The 21,452-nt window shown below is 38.7% G+C and overlaps 1 protein-coding gene across 1 annotated transcript; it reads right to left on the reverse strand.

Moving 5' to 3' along the window:
* On the reverse strand, positions 1-969 carry LOC138384883 (olfactory receptor 52B2). Its single transcript, XM_069470541.1, has one exon. The coding sequence runs from the start codon at positions 967-969 to the stop codon at positions 1-3; it is 969 nt and encodes a 322-aa protein (XP_069326642.1).
* Positions 970-21,452: the final 20,483 nt, after the last annotated feature.

The raw sequence follows: 21,452 nt of genomic DNA on the forward strand, positions 1-21,452 counted from the left end.
TCAGCGCAGAGGAGAGGCACAGCACCAATTCTTGATGTCAAAGAGCCAGTGGGCTACACCCTCCCGGATCTGCTTAGTCTTCACACCATAGACAATGGGGTTGAGCATTGGTGGCACCACCACGTAAAGATTGGCCAGCAGGATATGGACATGCCGAGGAATGTTATGCCCAAAGCGGTGTGTCAATAAGGTAAAGAAGGATGGAACATAAAACATGAGGATCACACAGAGGTGGGAACCACAAGTGCTGAGGGCCTTATGCCGAGCATCCTGGGAGGGCAAACGGAACACTGCTCGGAGGATCAATGAGTAAGACACGGCAATGAGAATCACATCCAAGATGACCATGACAATAGGTACTGAGAAGCCATACCAGATGTTAACAGTGATGTCAGCACAGGCTAAACGTGCTACTCCAATATGCTCACAGTAGGTATGGGGAATGATGTTGGTTCGGCAGAAGGGCAACCGCTTCAGCAAGAAGATCACTGGGAAGATGATACAGAAGCTTCGAGTGACAATGGCCAGAGCAATCCTTCCCACGACAAGCCTTGTTAGCACTGTTGTATATCTCAGGGGGGCACAAATGGCCACAAAACGGTCAAAGGCCATGGCTAACAGGATGGCTGACTCCCCCACAAACATCACATGGACAAAGAAGACTTGGGTGACACAGGCATCAAAGGCAATATCATGGGCATGAAGCCAAAAGATACCTAGCGCCTTGGGCACAGTAGTGGTAGACAGCAGAATGTCCGTGGTAGCCAGCATGGAGAGGAAGAAATACATGGGCTCATGGAGGTTATGTTCTGTGATGATGACCACTATCAGGATGCTGTTCCCCAGGACTGCAGTGATATACATGAGGCAAAGGGGTATTGACAGCCAAATGTGGTAAGCCTCCAACCCAGGGATGCCGAGCAAGACAAACACTGCAGGGTGAAAGATGGTAAAGTTGGTGTGAGTCATGACGCACTTTATGTTCCTCTCTGCAATGACTTAGAAGCTGATGAGTTGGCTGAAAGTGATAGGAACAGAAAGCACCCCTGAGTATGTGCAGAGATCACAAAAAATAGCATGGATTTCTAAGTTGCTGAACCCTACAGGGGAAAGTGCTCCCAGAGAATGCTCACTTGAGTATAGCAATGACTTCTAGCCCTCGATGCTTCATTTGCATATAGAGCTTCTATGACAATAATGCTTCAAGAACCAATAGAGGCTGCACTTGCCTCCAATCACCCAGCCCCCAGAGTTTGGTCCCACTCTACCTTTCTGATCTTATTCTATACTTCCACACAAGCAGCATTTGCCCACTACCTGTGTTGTACTTGTCCTTCCCCCATGATTTTGCTCTTCCTGTGCTTACCTAAATTTCCCTCCCCTTCCACTTCTGTTTATACAAATATTAACCTTAAAATACCTCCTTAAGTCACACTACTTTGTGATAGCCTGTGTTTATAAAAATATATCTTCTTCCTTAAGACCTATTAGACGAACTACATTTTAACTTGATTATATTTAATCATATTAAGTTTATCAGGCCATTACCTTGAATGTTTTACAGGATACTTGCAATTGTGGCTCCCTGTGCTTAGAAATAAAGTACCAAGTAGAAATACAGAAGAAGCATAAAGGATATATTTTTCCACTCTGACCCAGATTCACATCTTTCCCTAAAGGCAGTGAGCAGTGGCAATTTTCATCACCTGCTCCTGATCAATTGTCATGCTCCTCCCACAATCAGGTGGCTCTTCATTGTGTCTAGACCTCCTTATCCATGGAACCCCCCAGAGAAACTATTCTGAGTAATGGGAATCTATACATCCCCTACCCCTGACTGGCTCCACTAATACAGTTCTCCTTCCCACCCTACTGTTCCCAAACCCTCAGAAAGAATCAGGTTTTCATGCTGCTAAGAAGGTTAAGTATTGCAGAAATTATTCCATAACATCGAGAAGGAAGGAATCCTCCCCACTCATTCTACAAAGCCAATATCACCTTCATATCAAAGCCAGGAAAGGACACAGAAAAAAAAAAAAGAAAGAAAGAAAACTACAGACCAATATTCCTTATGAATATAGATGTAAAAATTCTCATTAAAATCCTAGCAAAGCAGGATGGGTGTGGTGGCTCATGCCTGTAATCCTAGTACTCTGGGATGCCAAGGCAAGAGGATCACTTGAGGTCAGGAGCTCAAGACCAGCCTGAGCAAGAACAAGACCCTGTCTCTACTAAAAATAGAAAAAATAGACAGGCATAGTGGCACATGCCTGTAGTCCCAGCTACTCAGGAGGATGAGGCAGGAAGATCACTTGAGCCCAGGAGTTTGTGGTTGCTGTGAGCTAGGCTGATGTCACAGCACTCTAGCCCAGGCAACAGAGCAAGACTCTGTCTCAAAAAAAAAAAAAAAAAAAAATTAAAAATTAAAAAAAATTAAATCCTAGCAAAGCGAATTCCAGTGCACATAAAAAAAAATATTAATAATCCACCATGACCAGGTGGGCTTCATCCCAGAGATGCAAGGATGGTTCAGCATACACAAATCTATAAATGTAATTCACCACATAAATAGAAGCAAAAACAAAGACCATATGACCCTTCAACAGATGCACAAAAAGCATTTGACAAATTCTAGCACCCTTTTACGATAAGAACACATAACAAAATAGGCATAAATGTGACATACCTCAAAATTATAAAGGCCATATACAACAAGCCCACAGCTAACATCATACTGAATAGGGAAAAATTGAAAGTGTTCCCACTTAGAACTGGAACCAGACAAGATTGCCCTCTATTACCACTTCTATTCAACATAGTGCTGGAAGTCCTAGCCAGAGCTATCAGGCAAGAGAAGGAAATCAAGGGCATCCAAATGGGGAAAGAAGAGGTCAAACTATCACTCTTTGCTGATGATATAATCTTATATCTAGAAAATCTCAAAGATTACGCCATGAGACTCCTGGAATTGGTAAATAAATTCAGCAAAGTCTCAGGTTACAAAATCAAAGTACACAGATCAGGAGCATTCCTATACAACAATAACAGTCCAGCTGAGAATCAAATCAAAGACTCAATATCTTTCACAATAGCAACAAAGAAAATAAAATACCTAGGAATACATTTAATCAAGGAGGTGCAAGACCTCTATGGGGAGAACTAAAAAACACTGAGGAAGGAAATAGCAGAGGATGTAAACAGATGGAAAAACATATCATGCTCATGGATCTCTAGAATCAACATTGTTAAAATGTCTATACTACCCAACGTGATTTACATATTCAATGCAATCCCCATTAAAATACCTATGTCATTTTTCACAGATCCAGAAATGATAGTTCTATGCTTTGTATGGAACCAGAAAAGACACTGAATAATTGCAAAAGCGACCTTAAGCAAGAAGAACAATCCAGAAGGCACCACTTTACCAGACTTCAAGCTATATTACAAGGCTATAGTAATCAAAACAGCATTGTACTGGCACAAAAACAGAGACATAGATGTAGACTTACTCTCTGGGATCAGATAGAGAACACTGATATAAAACCATCCTCATATTGCCATCTGATCTTTGACAAAGCAGAAAAAAACATAAACTGGGGAAAAGAATCTTTATTCAATAAATGGTGACGGGAAAATTATATATTCACATGTAGAAGACTGAAACAGTATCTGCACCTCTCACCACTCACAAGAATTAGTTCATGATAGATAACAAACTTAAAGCTAAGACATGAAACTATAATAATTCTAGAAGAAAATGTTGGAAAACTCTTACAGATATCAGCCCAGGCAAAGAATTTATGAAGACCCCAAAAAGCAATCACAGCAACAACAAAAATTAACAAATTGGATTTGATTAAATTAAAAAGCTTCTGTATAGCCACAGAAATAATCAAAAGAGCAAACAGACAACCTACAGAATGGGAGAAAATATTTGCAGGCCACACATCTGATAAAGAACTAATAACCATAATCATAAAGAACTCAAACAAATTAGCAAGAAAAAATCAAACTACTCCATTCAAAAAATGAGTAAAAGACATGAACAGAAGCTTTTCAAAAGACAATAGACTAATGGCAAATAAACATATGAAGAAATGTTCAACATCTCTAATCATCAGGGAAATGCAAATCAAAACCATAATGACATATCACCTAACTCTAGTAAGAATGGCTTTTATCAAAAAATCCCAAAATAATAGATGCTGGTATGGATGCAGAGAGAAAGGAACACTTACACATTGATGGTGGGACTACAAACTAGTATAACCTCTATGAAAAGTAGTATGGGGATACCTCAAGGAACTAAAAGTAGACCTACCATTTGATCCAACAATCCCACTACTGGGTATTTACCTAAAGGAAAAAAAAGTCATATTATCAAAAAGACACATGCACTTGAATGTTTATTGCAACACAATTCACAATTGCAAAAATGTGGAATCAACCCAAGTGCCTATCAATACACGAGTGGATTAATAGAATGTTGTGTATGTATACCATGGAATACTACTCAGCCATAAAAAATGGTGAACTAATACCTTTTGTAACAACCTGGATGGAACTGGAGACCATTCTTCTAAGTGAAATAGCACAAGAATGAAAAAACAAACACCATATACACCACATACACCACAAACACCTCCATTAAACTGGAACTAATCATTCAACACTCATGGGCATATATGGGAATAAAACTCAACAGAAACCAAGAAGGTGGGAGTGGGGAGGAGGGGCAGGTAAATTCACACCTAACAGGTACAGTGCACGCTATCTGGGTAATGGGCACACTTAAAACTTTAACTCAAGCTGTACAAAAGCAATTCATGCAGCCAAAACATTTCTACCCCCATGATATTCTGAAATTTTTTAAAAAAAGGTTAAGTATAGAGCCCTTCTTGTCTTAGCTTTCATAACACTCAGGTAATATTTGTTTCCTTCTCAAGTTCTGATATGTCAGCTAGCTATTAGGACTAGGGAAAGAATGAGTGATTAAGAATCTAGAAGAGAATATACTGGTCATCACCTAAGAGCACATTTAGGAGTAACATTAATTGGGTGTCAGGCAGATGTGGCGGGGGAGGGGATGGGTGTATACATACATAATGAGTGTGATGCGTACTGTCTAGGGGATGGACACACTTGAAGCTCTGATTTGGGGTGGGGGCAAGGGCAATATACATAACCTAAACTTTTGTGCCCCCATAATATGCTGAAATTAAAAAAAAAAAAAATGTCAAAAACTGCAAAAAAAAAAAAAAGAATCTAGAAAGGAGTATAAAGAAAAGGGACCATGGAGATAGTAAGTAGAGAATTGGAAGTATAAAGTTACCAGATAAATACTAGATGGATCTTGTGATAATGGTATTCAGAGAGTCCCAGGGAAGAAGGCATGCAGAGGAAAGAAATCTTTAATCCAAGAGTCCATCCCCCTGCCTCTATGCAAACGCACTTGCTCAGAGCAGGATGGGCTGTGGGTGCGGGGGAGGGGACAGTAGCAATAGGCCTCCAGGAGGGTACAAGGAAGGGAACAGGCCTAGATTCAGACAAGTAAAGTTCCCAGGCAGGCTAATAATTTGACATCCTCCAAGACAGTATATTTTAGATATTTAACTTCTTAGAGGAAAGGCTGGAATAAGCACAGAGAAGAAGGGCCACTGGTAACATTGCTCTGCCTCTATTTTAAAGCATTGGCCTCAAATTTATAAAAACAAAAGCCCTACCAGAAAACGCATTCATTTTTCCTTAGAAGGAAATTTATCAGACACTTATTTTCTCACCATTCCTCCCACCCCCTCCAGTTATTAACATATACCTTCTGAATAAAACAATAAGACATCTGGCATAAGTCCTTATAAAAATAACTCCTGCCCTCTGCTTGCAATTCTGATGATGTTTTATCACTTTAATAGTGAGAAAGCAAAGGCAGGATGGGAGAGGGGCAGTGAGCCTAGATGGCTGTTAATGAGGTTCTGGAAAGGAGGTTACTCTCTGTGGGGAGGAGGACTTTTATTCCACTCATTGGCTCCTGAGGGTTCTGTCAAGCACCTTTGGAGCGTTCTAGGATAATTTAGGAAAGAGTTAGGAGTGAGAAGAAAGGAAACTCACAAGCACAAAGATGCACATCCAAAGTCTCACAGAAAATACCTCTCAGAGCTCTAAGAGAATATCCATCTCAGTGAGAAAAAAGATCCAGAACAATAGAGAAGCGGCAAGGAGCCATGTTGGGTGGGAAAGAACACAGTGCGGTAGGTGAGGACATTAAGCTCTGGAGCCAGATTTCCTGAGTTCATTTCCCAGTTCTTCCCTGGCTGACTAGATTTTCTTGGGCAAGTCACTTTACTTCTGCATGACTCAGTTTTTTCCTTTGTAAGATGTGGGTAACAGTGAATTTCAGGGGGGAATTATGAGGATTAAATGAGTTAATCCATATAAAGTGCTCAGAAAAGTAGGTTATTATTCTTGTTTTTTGTTATTAATAATAAACCTGTTTGGCCATCATCCTATTGTATTTTTTCCAAGGGGCAAATACCTTCATGCATATTTGGCAACATTAAAGTCTTATTCTTCATCCAAAATGACCAAAGGAAACTCCTTTCCCAGGAAGAAAGAGGAGGAAAAGGGATAATAGAAATGCCTAATGAGAGGAAAATAGCCTGAGACCAGGTGTCTCAGATGGACCTGGTGTCTCAAAACCCTGACCCAAGGGCTATGGGATGGTACATCAGGCAGGTCCACCAGTCATGGACTTAGCTTGGGTCAGAACTAGCTGGCAAACTTCCTTCAAATGCTCTGAAAACACCCACCCATCTCAACAGAAACAAAGAGAAATCCTATCCATCATTTACAGAAGCCCCGGGGAAGTAGCAAAGCAATGGGAGTAAGTTTCAGCTCAAATCAAGGAGGGTTGGGAGTGAGAATCAAAGAGATTTGGTCCAGGCTAAGGAGAAATGGATCCACTTCTTCCCTACAGCTCCTGACCAGATTCCATGCGCGCTTTTTCTTCCTAGTGTTTTCTTTTCTTCCTGTGAGTCCTAACCAGCTCTATTTTTTGGTAATGCCCATTCCCTCCTTAGGGGATTATATAAAGACCTTTTATGTCCGTATGCAATTTTAATCCATAAGACTCTCCTAACTTCACAACAACATATTAAAATGTACTCACAAACCTCATCAGATATAACTGTTAGATAACTATGTAGGAGTTGAGTTACTTTTTGGCCTACTTGTATTATTTAGACATTTATTTATACAAGTATTAATTTCACTTTGCCATTTTCCTTGTACATGTGTTTCAGATGTCAAGCATTTTTCACCACTCAGGTTCTTCAAAATGCACAGGCTCTGTACCCTAAAGCTATGTGTCTAACTGATAAAATAGCTGCAACCCCTCCACCCCACCCCACCCCCTGCTTATAAGGTGGTCTTTGTTTTCTGCACAATATATGGCAGGATTAGTTAGGAAATGTGTCACAAGAAATTTGTTTTTAATAATGTATAAGCTATCAAACTCTGTAAATGGTTTATCCTCTTCATATATTAGAGCAAATTTAGATTTATACGTCTAATAACTTCACTCTTGCTCACACACACTTAGAGCCAGCATGTAAAATGTTTTCATAATCCAAAGCCAGTGTTATCTATGCTGCAGAGGCACTAAGGTTCCCTTTATTCAGTGACAAATGTTTTTTAGTGACTCATGGGTTTTTTAAATTATTTTTTAGTAACAAATAAAAATTGTATATATTTAAGGTGTACAATATGATGTTTTGATATATGTATACATGGTGTAATGGCTAAAATCAAGCTAATTAATGGGCTTGTTACCTTACATACTTATTTTTTGTGGTTAAAACACTTAAAATCTACTCTCTAAGCAATCTTGAAGCATATGATATATTGTTATCAACTGTAGCCATCATGATGTACAATAGATTGCTTGAACTTATTCTTCCTAACTGAAATTTTGTATCCTTTAACCAATATCTCTCCAGCTCCCCCACCCACTCCAAGCTTCTAGTAATCACCATGACTCATGTTTTTTAATGAATAAACATCTCAAGAAAAATGCCCACGTACTCATTTATTTTACTCCCTATAAACATTTTGGAGATTTTATCCAAATTTAAGTAAGCATATAGTGATGCATCATGTGTAAATATGATCTCCCATGTTCTTGTGGATGTGGTAGCAAAAATGTGGAGAACCCCAGCACCCAGGTGCAACCTCTTCCTTTCTCAATGTCTGTATCTGTTCTACAAAATGCAGAACAGAAAACAGAATAAGGAGGACTTTTCAGGTTTAGACATATCTGACACCCAGTCTACCAAGAGTTTCCTCAAGAGTCCTCCTTAGTTTGGGACTAAGGAGTTCATAGCACTAAGTAAAGAGTTTGGCACATTGTAGGTACTTAGGAAATATTTTAATAAATTAGCCATGGAATTAATTAATTAATCTTTCTCCAGTAGCTTTGCTTCTTTTGCCAAAACAAAGTGGTGATCAAAACCTGAGCCATTTTCATGAATAGCTCCCACTGATATCTCCTTTCCTGGTACAGTCTGATTCTGACAGCTCTATAAACTGCTCTCAAACCTTTAATAAAGAAGTTTTCTCTCTCCCCACACCCTCCTGGTGCTTTTCTTGGCCCCTCTCTGCATCCCTGTTCCTATCTCTAGCCAGTGTTCACCACCAAGTCCTATTGATGTCTCTTCCAGTGCCCACACTCCACACCATGTGTTCTGTCATGCTGCAATCCTTGTCTTCTTGACCCCTCTGTCATGCTGTAATCACCCTTTGTCTTGCCAACCCCTTTTCTCGCTCCCACACATCCATTTCCTCTCTCTCAACCTGTCTTTGTACTTTACAGATATTCCTAAATACGCGTGCACAGACACACACACCTGCCAATCCCTTCCCATTGCCACCACCAATGCTCTTAAACTCACCTACTACATCACAGTATCAGCTGAAGGACTGCGAAAGTGGTAGGGAAGAGCTTAAAAAAACACTTTGCTTATTCTGAGAGAAGAAGAGAGAAGGCTGGAGACTGCTCATATTGGTATGAGGGGATGTCGCTGTTCCTGCCCTGTACAGGACCCTTATATCTAGAGACTGAGAAGTCATATGCTCCTTTCTTCTGGAGGCAGGTGTCAGAGTCACCCCTGGGATCCATGGACCAAGGGAGAAATGGAAACCCTTCCCCTAGTGCCAAGAGGGAGCACTAACTATAGGGATAATTAGTAGCTCCAGACAAAAAGCACATAAAATATTTGAAGACACAGCGTAAGAGCAGTGACAGAAATCTCAGCAATAAAATAACATACAAACAGCAAACATTTGTTGAGCCTTTACTACATCCTTTTCACTGTGTTAAGTTTTTAACATAAATTATCTCATTTAATTCTCAGAGCAACCCAATGAGAAAAGGCACTATTACTGTATCCATTTTGCAGATGAAAAAAATAGAGACTTAGAGAGACTAAGGAAAGAAGACAAAAGCCCTGAGGTAAACATGTCAAAGTGTTCGGACTGAGGCCAGAAACAATGATTAATTACTCTGAAACTATGAACAAATAATTTAAGAGGGATAATTTTGAAGTAAGCCTGCAGTGTCAATCACTCAATATAAGTTCAAGAAAAAAAGGGATGGAATAAATGAAAGATTAATCAAAATTTTTGCACTATTAAAAGTAAAATTTATAAGCACATGAAAAGATGCTAAACATCACTAATTATGAGGGAAATGAAAATCAAAACCATAATGAGATATCACTTAACACCTATTAGGATGGCTACTATACAAAAATAAATGCAAATTTGAAAAAAACATAAAATATAAATTTTTGGATGGGATGTGAAAAAATTGGAACACTGTGCATTGTTGGTAAGAGTGTAAAAGGATATAATCACTGTGGAAAAGAGTGTGGCAGTTCCTCAAAATATTAAAAATAAAATTGCCATATGATAAAGCAACTCTTCTGGGTATATACCCAAAAGAACTGAAAGCCAGGTCTTGAAGAGATATTTCTACACTCATGTTCACAGCAACATTATTCACAATAGCTAAAACATGGTAGCAACATAAATGTCTATTAAAAAATGAATGGATAAGCAAAATATGGTATATACATACAATGGAATATTATTCGGCCTTAGAAAGAAAAGAAATTCTGATATAAGCTACAATATGAATGAACCTTGAGGACATTATGCTAAGTGAAATAAGCCAGTCAAAAAAAGATAAATATTATATGATTCCACTTATATCATATGAGCTCATTGAGATAGAAAGTAGAATGGTGGTTGCCACGGAGTGGGGAGAAAAGGAATGGGGAGTTGTTGTTTAATAAGTATAGAATTTTACTTTTAAAGCATGGAAAGAGTTCTGGAGAGAGATGGTGGTGATGGTTGCACAACAATTTGAATGTATTTAATATCACTAAACTGTACAATTAAAAATGATTAAGATGTTAAATTTTATGATGTGTATTTTACCACAATAAAAAAACTAAGGAAAAAAGCAAAATTTCTCTATATGAGCATTTAATTAAAGTACTTCAACACTGTTGGGAGGAGAATAATTTTTCCCAATTCATTTTACAATTTCTGAAGCAAAGAAATTGCTAGGAATCCAGTGGGGTGGGGGAGAATGTTATAAACTCAGAAATCCGAATCTTAGGTATTTATCCAAGAAATATAACAATGTAAGTCCACAAAAAGCCTTGTACTTAAATGTTATAGTAGCTTTATTCACAGTAACCAAAAACCGGAAACAATTCAAATGTCCATTGACAGGAGACTGGATAAAGCAATTGTGATATATTCATAAGATGGACTATTATTCAGCAATTAAAGTGAATAAACTAAAACATGCAACAACACAGACTAAACTCAAGATTCTTATGCAAAGTGACACAAAGTCTGCATACTATATGATTGTCATGAGGTTCTATAACAGCTAAAAACTAGTCTATGGTGATAGAAATCAAAACAGTGATTGCCTCTGGGGTGGAAGGAAGCAGAGGTAGTTTTTTTGTATATTGAGATGAGCATGAGTTACATGGGTGTCTGCATTTGTCAAAAGAAGGATTTTTTGGAGCATCAGTAAAGAATGAACAGCAATGGAAGGAGCAGAAATATGAATAAATTCTTCTCATAAGTTTTTTATATCATATGCAAAGATTAAAAAAAATTATAGCATCTGATACTCAAGTCAATGATATTTAAAAGTAGGGAGAGTAAAGGAACCTACACGGAAGTAAAGTTTCCACTAAAAGTGGTAAAATGTTGATACTAACAGACTGTGATGAGTCATGTAGGTATATTTTAATACACAAAGCAATCACTAAGAAAATTATACAAAGTAATACACTCAAAAGTACTATAAATAAATCAAGATGAAATCCTAAAAATGTTCAAGTAACCCACTGAAAGTCAAGAAAACATGAACAGAGGAATAAGACACAGAATAAACAAAGAGAAAACAAATAATAAAATGGCAGACATGCCATTGGGGTGATTAATAATCACCTTAACTATAAATGGTTTAAATACACCAATTAAAAAACAGAGATTGGCAAAGTGGATAAAAAGAAAATATGACCCAACCATATGCTGCTTATAAGAAATTAATTTCAAATTCAATGACATAAGTTGAAAAGAAAAAGATGGAAAAAATAAATCATGTAAATATTTATCAAAAAAGTATATATTAATATCAGATAAAGTGGACTTCCAAGCAAAGAAAATTAGTAGTGACAAAGTGACACATTACACAATGATAAAAGAATCAGTTCACCAGGAAGGCATAATGATCTCAATTATGGAGGCACCAAACAACAGAGCCTCAAAACAAATGAAGCAAAAACTAAAGGAACTGAAAGAAATAGACAAGTCTACAATTAAAATTTGTGACTTACATAGCCCCCTTGGTGTTAAAGTTCTATCTCAGCAACTGAGAGAACTACAAGATAGAATGTCACCAAGGATATAGAACTGACCAATACAATCAACCAACAGGATCTAGATGACATACACAGAACACCCAAAAACAGAAGAATATATTTTTTTTTTTCAAGCACCCATGGACATTTACCAAGATAGACCTTATCCTGAGCCATAGAACAAACCTCAACAAAATTAAAATATTGAAATCACACAGATTATGTTCCTGACCATAGTGGAATTAAACTGGAAATCAATAACAGGGAAAACAGGAAAATCTCTAAACACCTGGAAATTAAATAACACATTTCTACATAAACTATGGGTCAAAGATAAAATCATAAAAGAAATTTTCAAAAAACACAGGACTATATGGAAATGAATATACAACATAAAAATCTGTGGGATGTGGCTAAAGCAGTGAGTGCTGAAAGGACTTTTATAGCACCACATGCCTGCATTAGAAAAAAAGAGAAAGTCTCAAATCAATAATCTAAGTTCCTACCTCAAGACTGGAGCCCATTCTACTGAGTGAAATATCACAAGAATGGAAAAACAAGCACCACATGTACTCATCATCAAATTGGCATTAATTGAGCAACACTTATGTGCACATATAGTAGTAACATTCATCGGGTGTCAGGCAGGTGGGAGTCAGGAGGAGGGAATGGGTATATTTACACCTAATGGGTACGGTGCACACCGTCTAGGGGATGGACATGCTTAAAGCTCTGACTTGGGTGGGGCAAAGGCAATATATGTAACCTAAACATTTGTACCCCCGTAATATGCTGAAATAAAAAAATAATAATTTAAAAAAAAGAAACTAGGGGAGAAAGAGAAAAATAAACCCAAAGAATACAGAAGAAATAAAATAATAAAGTTAAGAGAAGAAATTAAAGAAACTGAAAATGAGAAAGATAGAAAAAAATCAATTAAATAAAAATCTGGTTCTTCGAAACATCACTAAAATTAATAGAGATTAATAAAGATAAAGAGGCCAGGCGCGGTGGCTCACGCCTGTAATCCTAGCACTCTGGGAGGCCAAGGTGGGCGGATGGTTTGAGCTCAGGAGTTCGAGACCAGCCTGAGGAAGAGCGAGACCCCGTCTCTACCAAAAAAAATAAAAAGAAATTATCTGGACAACTAAAAATATATAGAAAAAATTAGCCGGGTATGGTGGCGCATGCTTGTAGTCCCAGCTACTCGGGAGGTTGAAGCAGGAGGATTGCTTGAGCCCAGGAGTTTGAGGTTGCTGTGAGCTAGGCTGATGCCACGGCACTCTAGCCCAGGCAACAGAGTGAGACTCTGTCTCAAAATAAATAAATAAATAAATAAAGATAAAGGATGTAAATCATCAATATCAGGAATGAAATGGAGGATATCAGTATAGATTCTATTATCACCACAGGTAATAAGGAAATACTATGAACAATGTTATGCTCATAAATATGACTATTTAGAAGAAATGGATCAATTTCTCAAAAACTACAAGCTAAAAAAATAAATAAATAAAATATATAATCTTAAGAGTCTTGTAACCATTTCTAAAAATCTAATTTGTAATCAAAAAACTTCTGAGAAAGAAATCTCCAGGCTCAGACTGCTTCACTAGAGAATTTTACTAAAGGAAGAAACAACACCAGTTTTCACACTATCCCTTCAAGAAAATAAAAGGCTAGGGGGACACTTCCTAATTCCTTTTTTTTTTTTTTTGAGAGAAAAAAGTCTCCCTATGTTGCCCAGTCTAGATTTGAACTCCTGGACTCAAGCAATCCTCCCACTTCAGGCTCCCAAGTAGCTAGGATTCAGGCATGTGCCATGTGCCTAGCATCCAACTCATTTTACAAGGACAAGATTATCCTGAATGAAAACCAGATGAAGGCCATACAAAAAAAGAAATCCTCAAGAAAATATTAGCAAATCAAATCCAACAATATTTAAAAAAATATATACACCAGAAACAAATGGCATTTATTCCAGGTATGCAAGGTTGGTTCAAAATTCAATAATCAATCAGTGTAATTTACCATATCAATAAGACAAAGAAGAAAAATCATAAAATCATATCCACTGAAGCAAGACAAAACTTTTGTCAAAACCCAACATCCATTAATGACTAAAACTCCTAGCAACATAGGAATAGAGGGGAACTACTGCAACTTGATAAAGAGCATTTACAAAAACCTACAGCTATCATCACACTAGTGGTGCAGAAAGTGGCAGTGGCACACTGCAGAAGAGGCAGATTTAAGTAACGTGAAAGCTGAGACAAAACTTACATTTGTAAGGAATCCTCAACCCCGGGCAATGACTTACAGTGTAGCAACTTCTACAGGGTATTTTACATTGCTGTCAGTACACAAGGGAAGGGAGAGGATAAGGGTGCTGGCCAGGGAATTATGGAAGATTGAATGTGTCTTTAGGGAAGCTGGGAGTCACAGCTGCCAACCTTTGGCAGGAAGGGTCGTGCGACGTAGAATTCACAATAGAACTACAGAGGGGAGGCAGAAGGTCCTAAATGTATCATGAACAAAAGCTATAATGGAAAAGATAAGGAAGATAATTATTTGGGTAGATGCAAGAATATTCAAGTAAATTCAGAGGTCAGGAGAAAAGCCATCTTATTTGCCTATAGTCTTTAGGCAAAGCAATGTGGCTGCTCCTTCAACCCTGAATGGTACATTGTTTTAGGAAAAGGAGAGGAAATTCAGTCTGAGGAGAAATACAATTATTCATGAGAAAAAGATGAAAATCAACCTTATTTAGTTTTATGAAGCCAGCATAACCTTGAAATTAAATAGCCATTAAGAAAGTCTGTTTTGAACTCACACTGACTTGGATTCAAATTCAGAGTCACTAGAAGTTTTCTGAACAGAAGTTACCTATGCCTCAGTTATTTCACCTGTAAAATGGAAATAACATTAGTGTCTACCTCATAGGGATATTATATTGAATGAGATGATACATGTAGAGTGCTTAACCCAGTGCCTGACTTACAGTAAGTATGCAATAAATCATAACTTGGGAGATGATACTAAGTGTTGTCAAGGTCTACTATATACTATAAAACCTCATCACAGGAAAAGACCTAATAATATACAAAAAGCACATGTCCTAGATGTGCTTTTGGTTAAAATTCAAATTTTACTATGCTGTAAATAAAATTAAAACACAACAGACTGAAAGGCAATATTTCCAACATAAAACAAAGGATTAGTATCTAGTATACATAGAGAATTTCTACAAATAAATACAAGGGGAAAAAGACAACTTATTAGAAAAATGGGAAAAGGAAATTTACATAAGAGAATCCTAATTGGCCAATAAGCATATGAAAATAAGATCATATTTCCTATTAATCAAATTCACAAAAATATGAGAGTCTGATAATATAAAGTATTTTCAAGGATGTTAAAAAAACAGAATCTTTCATGGTGGGAATACAAATTGAAAAAACTATTTTGAAGAGCAATTTGACAATATCTGCTAAAGATAAAAATGTACATACCTTATGAGCCAACAATTCCACTTCTAGATATAGGCTCAATAGAAATGTTCAGAGTTGAAAATGGAGAGATGTATAAAGATATCAATAGCAGTATACATAGCAAAATAATCAGAAACAATTTTAAGTCTATCAATAATAAATATTTGGAATAATGCTATAAAACTATGCAGCAATTTAAAGAAATGATAAAGATTTATTTATATGCATAAACAGAACTCAAAAACATAATTTCCTATATATATTAGTAAATAATTTATGTAAATATTTAAAAGCACTAACTAGCAAAAGCATTAAAAACTGAATTAGAAAGGTATAATCTAAATTCATAATTAAGGCCAGGCATGGTGGCACATGCCTATAATCCCAGCACTTTGGGAGGCCACGATGGGAGGATCACTTGAACCCAGGAGTCTGAGACCAGCCTGGGCAACACAGCAAGACATCATCTCTACAAAACAAATTTTTTTAATTAGCCAAGGGTGGTAGCACACACTACTCAGGAGGCTAAGGTAGGAGGATTGCTTGAGTCCAGGAGCTTGAGGTTGCCATGAACTATGATGACACCACTGCACTGCAGCCTGGACAACAGAGCAAGACTTTGTCTCAAAAAAAAAAAAATTCATAATTATTGTCTCTAAGGTGATAGAAGGAGATATTACAGAGGATAAAAGAGATTTACTTTTATCTGTAGGCCGGGTGCGGTGGCTCACGCCTGTAATCCTAGCACTCTGGGAGGCCAAGGCAGGAGGATCGCTTGAGGTTAGGAGTTCGAGACCAGCCTGAGCAAGAGCGAGATCCCATCTCTACTAAACATAGAAAGAAATTATCTGGACAACTAAAAATATATATAGAAAAAATTAGCCAGGCATGGTGGCGCATGCCTGTAGTCCCAGCTACTCGGGAGGCTGAGGCAGGAGGATTGCTTGAACCCAGGAGTTTGAGGTTGCTGTGGGCTAGGCTGACGCCACGGCACTCTAGCCTGGGCAATAGAGTGAGACTCTGTCTCAAAAAAAAAAAATTTTATCTGTAATTTTATTGCCTTTATTAAAAAAGAACTAAAAGCAAGTGGGACAAAATTGTAATAATTTTCAACTCTGGGTATGCTGATACATGTATATGTTCTTATTATTTGTACTTTTATATCTACTAGCCACTTCTTAAATAAAAGTATGACAAAAAATAAAACACAAAAGAGCATATTGAAGATAAGATCAGTCATGAGGCTGTTGCAATATTCCAGACTAAGGACACGAGGTGTAAAATAGGACATAGTCCAGTGGAGATAGAGAAGAGTCAGATACACAAGCTCTTATGGAGATTTAAATATCATCTTAGTCAACTTGGGCTGCCATAACAAAATATTATAGACTGGGTGGCTTAAACAATAGACATTTCTCTCTCACAGTTCTGGAGGCTAAGAAGTCCAAGATCAAGGTGCCAGCTGATTAGGTTCCTAGTGGGGCTCTCTTACTGTCTTGCAGTCAGCTGCCTTCTCATTGTGTCCTCACATGGAGTGGGGGGAAAAGAGGAGAGAGAGAGACAGACAGAGAGAGAGAGAAAGAGATATTTCTCTTTTTCCTTTATTATAAAGACATTAATCTGATTCATTAGGGATCCACCCTCATGACCTCATCTAACCCTAATTACCTCCCAGAAGCCCCATCTCTAAATACCATCACATTGGGGATTGGGACCACAACATATGAATTTGGTGGGACACAAACATAACAAATGTAGTGATAAAAGAAGCTATTTATCCATCCATAGTGCTTTGACCTGTAATGAGTTCTTAATAATGTTTGCTGAATTCTGTAAATGACACTAGTCCTTTTCCCAGATGTGAGTGTTACCCATGCAATGTGAGCTCAGAAGGGGGGAAGTGATGGTGGGAAAAGGTAAAACTGGTGGGAAAAGATAAAAGTGATATCTGTTACCTCAGAGAAGAACCTCACGGAATTGATTTCTTGAGAGATGGCCTCAACCCAATCTCAACAAAGGGAGCTATTTCAAGAGCCCTCTTCTAAATGCTAGAGAACCCTTACAGGGAACTACTTGTCTTATATTTAAAAACAAAAACAAACAAACAAACAAAAAAACCCTTTGGAAGATGATCCCAGAATTCTTCTCAGCCATTATTGGTCAAAGAGTCTTAATCAAAAAATACCTTTTCCATGCCTCACATTAAAAGGAAAAGAATGATAGGATAAGTTAAGGAGGTTTCAGGGTCCTAACCCAATCTTACAGGTATAGAGTTGCCTTGGAGACAAGGATGGCAACTGTGACCTCAGTAAGCAGGACAGTGGAGTCATGGCTGTCTAGGGTCAAAGCTGGTATCATCCCCAAAGATTCTGGGACTGGAAAAAATGACCCTATTGTAGAGGAAGGAGAAATGAATAAGAAGAGCAGACAATATTACAGGAAGATTTCTGTGATCTATTCCACACCCCTACCATAACCTGACTTCTACCAAATCCTATTATAAAGAGAGGGAGAACAGTTCCTCTCTCAAATCTACAACCTCAATGCAAGCACATCTAGCACATCTACTATCCTAGGAACTGGGGACTCCTAGTGCTCCAAACTTTAGGGAATAATAAAGATTTTCTCACAGAAGGACTGGGAAGCCCGAGGTAGAGGGGAGAAAGTAAAGCTAGAAAACAGAATGAGCATGGTGGTTCCATGACTCCTTCAAAATCTCCATAGGGTAGGGCAACCTGATCTTACAGGATCCCTCTACCACCCCTGAAACTGAAGGAAGGTGAGGCTTGGGATACTGACGTGCCACACTACTCACAAAGAGGTCTTACTGACCTGGGAACTGAAATTTGGTAACTGAGAGTTTGCCTTAGTAGGTTTCTAGAAGAGGATTCAGTGCAGTGTGACACCACTAGGACCTAAGAACTTCTGATCTATAACCTATTGCCTATTGTGTAAATGGATAACATACTCTCATGAGTTGTTGCTTATGGACCATTTTAAACGGAAACCCATAGAACAGGCCCACATGGATACAAGTTGGTATCTGAGAACTCTATTCTATAGAAGATGTTGATGGTGGCTTCATTAGGCAAAGAAGTGAGGAAAATCAGGGTCAATCTCCAAAACGAACCCTCCTATCCTATTTTCCGTGCCAGCCTAGAAGCAACTGATGGGTCCAGTGAGCCTCCCTTCCTCCCCCTACTCCACCACACTCCTTGCAGAGAGCTGGCACGTAGCCGCACAAGGTCATAGGTGTATTGTCAAATCCTCTCCTCTAATGGACAATATCACAGGAAAAGACCAGCCTGTTACTGCCCCCCATGTGCTCAGAGAGCTTCTATAAGTATGAACTAAGGTCTAGAGGACCAACAAAGGAATTTTCTAGAGACAGAGTCAATCATATCTTCCAATGTATCTTGGATTACTGGAGAGTAGGAAATGTAGAATACTGTAGATATCCAAGAACTTAATGACCTTAAATTTGGGCTTCTTGCATTTAAGGGCTTTGTGATTTATCTAATGAACAATTTGCACAAAGAGTAAGTGTCTGAGACAGCCAAAAGTCCCATTAGTGTCCTCTTGAGGCTGAGAGCACTTCTTCATAACCCTCTCCTTCACAGCTCTCAACCCACTGCTCCCACTTCCCAAGTGCTCCCCTCCTCCCTCAGTGGATGAGAGATCACCAACCAATGCCAAATAATTGTAGCTCTTTCTACACCTCTCTATTCAGAAATCTTAGCACCACCTGCCAATCCCAAAGTCTCCTGAATGCCTTCTCCCAGGAACAGGTGCATTTTTCCCCAACTATTCTAAAATTTCCTACTCATGTGCTAAATCTCAGCTGAAATCTTTGAAGTAGCTAAGATCAAGTATGCTAAAGCCAAACTGTTTGAGTTAGTATCCTAACTATGCTATTTACTAGCTATGTGACCTTGGGCAATCTCTGTGCCTTAGTTTCTTTGTCTGTAAAATGGGGGAAAGAATTGTACCCACCTCAAATGACTGTTGTGAGGTTAGGGCTTAGAGCAGTATGTGCACCTAAGAAGCTCCACGGGACTGTTAGCCAATACAGTGATTCAGAGACTTCCCTGACTCCTCCAGGAGAGTGAAAGCCTTCTTTCTCTGTACTGCCCTCCTATCTGGTATTGACCTGAGTTAACACAATTACCTTAATAGTCCTTCAGTTACTGTTTACAGTACTGTGTTTGCTAGACTGTGAACTCCTTGAGGGAAGCAGGGTCTTATCGCCACTGTATCCTCACCACATGGCACAGGGTCAGGCACAAAAGAGATTCAATCAGTTCTGCCATAATGCTGGTTTTAAAATGAAAATTTGTTCAAACACAGTTGAAGTATGCATTAAGGAACTCAGCGTGATGTGAATTTCATGTTTTCTTTTATGTGATTCCATTTTCAAGAAACTATGAACACAGAAAACTGTACCCAGTTGAACTGAACTGAGTAGGAAAGGCCAACATACACACACCTCAAACATCTATCAGCTACTTCAGTTCACTACCTGAGTTATGAGCCACACCCATCCACATCTGGGGTCACAACTTTTCACCCAGTTTCAGACAAGCCTCCTTCACTGCTTCACAATGATTCACAAGGTGCTTCCAACACTCACTTCCACAGAATAAACCCAGACTTTTTCAAGGCAAAGTGTCATATTAATTGCAGTATTTATGTACTTTCTAACCATTTAATATGTGAAAATTAGTGCTACCATTTTTATTAGGTTCCTGTCTTTTTTGAAATGTTAAGTTTTTGAGTGTTGTTTCCCTATCCCCATTTCCCCAATAAGCCCTGTGGGTTTTATCGCATGATTTTGCATAGTGTGGTGATTTAAGGATATGTCTCCTTATAATAGAAAGAACTGTACTCAGATTTGTGGCTGATGGTAAATAATTCTTTCTCTTCTCCATGGATACCTAAGGCTCCTGAAACTATAGGAGCCCCTGTTAGTGAGCAGAGGCTCTCCGGGCTAGGAGTTCTAGTTCTTCACAGCCAACTACATGCCAGGCATTGTGATAAGCAGTAAAGATATTGTGATTAATAAAAAGCAATGCTTGTAACTCTTTCAGTCTAGTGGGAAAGAGACAAACAAATAATTACAATACAGTGGGACAACAGATGCTATTGAAGAACAAAGGAGGCCAACACGGTGGCTCATGCCTATAATCCTAGAACTTTGGGGGAGGCTCACTTGAGCCCAAGGGTTCAACACCAGCCTGGAAAACATAGAAAGATCTTGTCTCCACAAAAAATAATTTTAAAACTAGCTGGGTATGGTGGCAAATGCCTGTAGTCCCAGCTACACGGGAGGCTGAGGCAGGAGGATCACTTGAGCCCAGGAGTTTGGGGTTGCAGTGAGCTATGATGATACCACTGCACTCTAGCCAGGGCAACAGAGCCAGACCCTGTAATTAATTAACTAATTTTCTCCCAGACATCAGGGAGTCAGCGAAGACCTACCAGAGGAAGTGTTCCACTTTCCCAGATCTTTCTGCTCCATACTCTTTCCTTGCTTGCCCCCATCTCTGCCTCCTTACTCTACTTCCTAAGTTACTGGCCCATCAGCATTAAAAAAAGAAGCAGAACAGGGAAGAGTTAATGTGGCACAGGTGGGAGGGAGAAGGGCCCTGAGGGAAGCAGGTAGAACAGCCTCATAAAGGGACCCACAGGCATTGGTCAAGATAAAGAGAAGCTGCCAACACACAGTGCTCAAGATCTTTGTCCAGTCCAACCTTCTGCTGGAGATTTCTTCCTCATTCTTTTATCTATTCAACATGTTTTAAGCTTCTGCTGCGGGCTAGATTCTGGGAGGAGTCGGTCTACTTGCCTTGCCTCTTCCAACATCAGAGATGCTTCTTCTTCAGGTGGCTGCTACTCTGGATTGAGGGCCATTTTCTCCCCGTGTGTCACCTCTACTCCCTCTGGTACCCCAGGAATGAGACTCTAGTGGGACCCCTTTCTGGATTATGAAGCAGAGAAAGTAAGTTCCTTTTCTTGC

The sequence above is a fragment of the Eulemur rufifrons genome, chromosome 6 (genome assembly GCF_041146395.1).
Source record: "Eulemur rufifrons isolate Redbay chromosome 6, OSU_ERuf_1, whole genome shotgun sequence".
Classification (NCBI taxonomy): Eukaryota; Metazoa; Chordata; class Mammalia; order Primates; family Lemuridae; genus Eulemur; species Eulemur rufifrons.

Coding starts and splice junctions, on each gene's coding strand:
- LOC138384883 (XM_069470541.1), bottom strand. CDS start 969: ATGACTCACACCAACTTTACCATCTTTCACCCTGCAGTGTTTGTCTTG.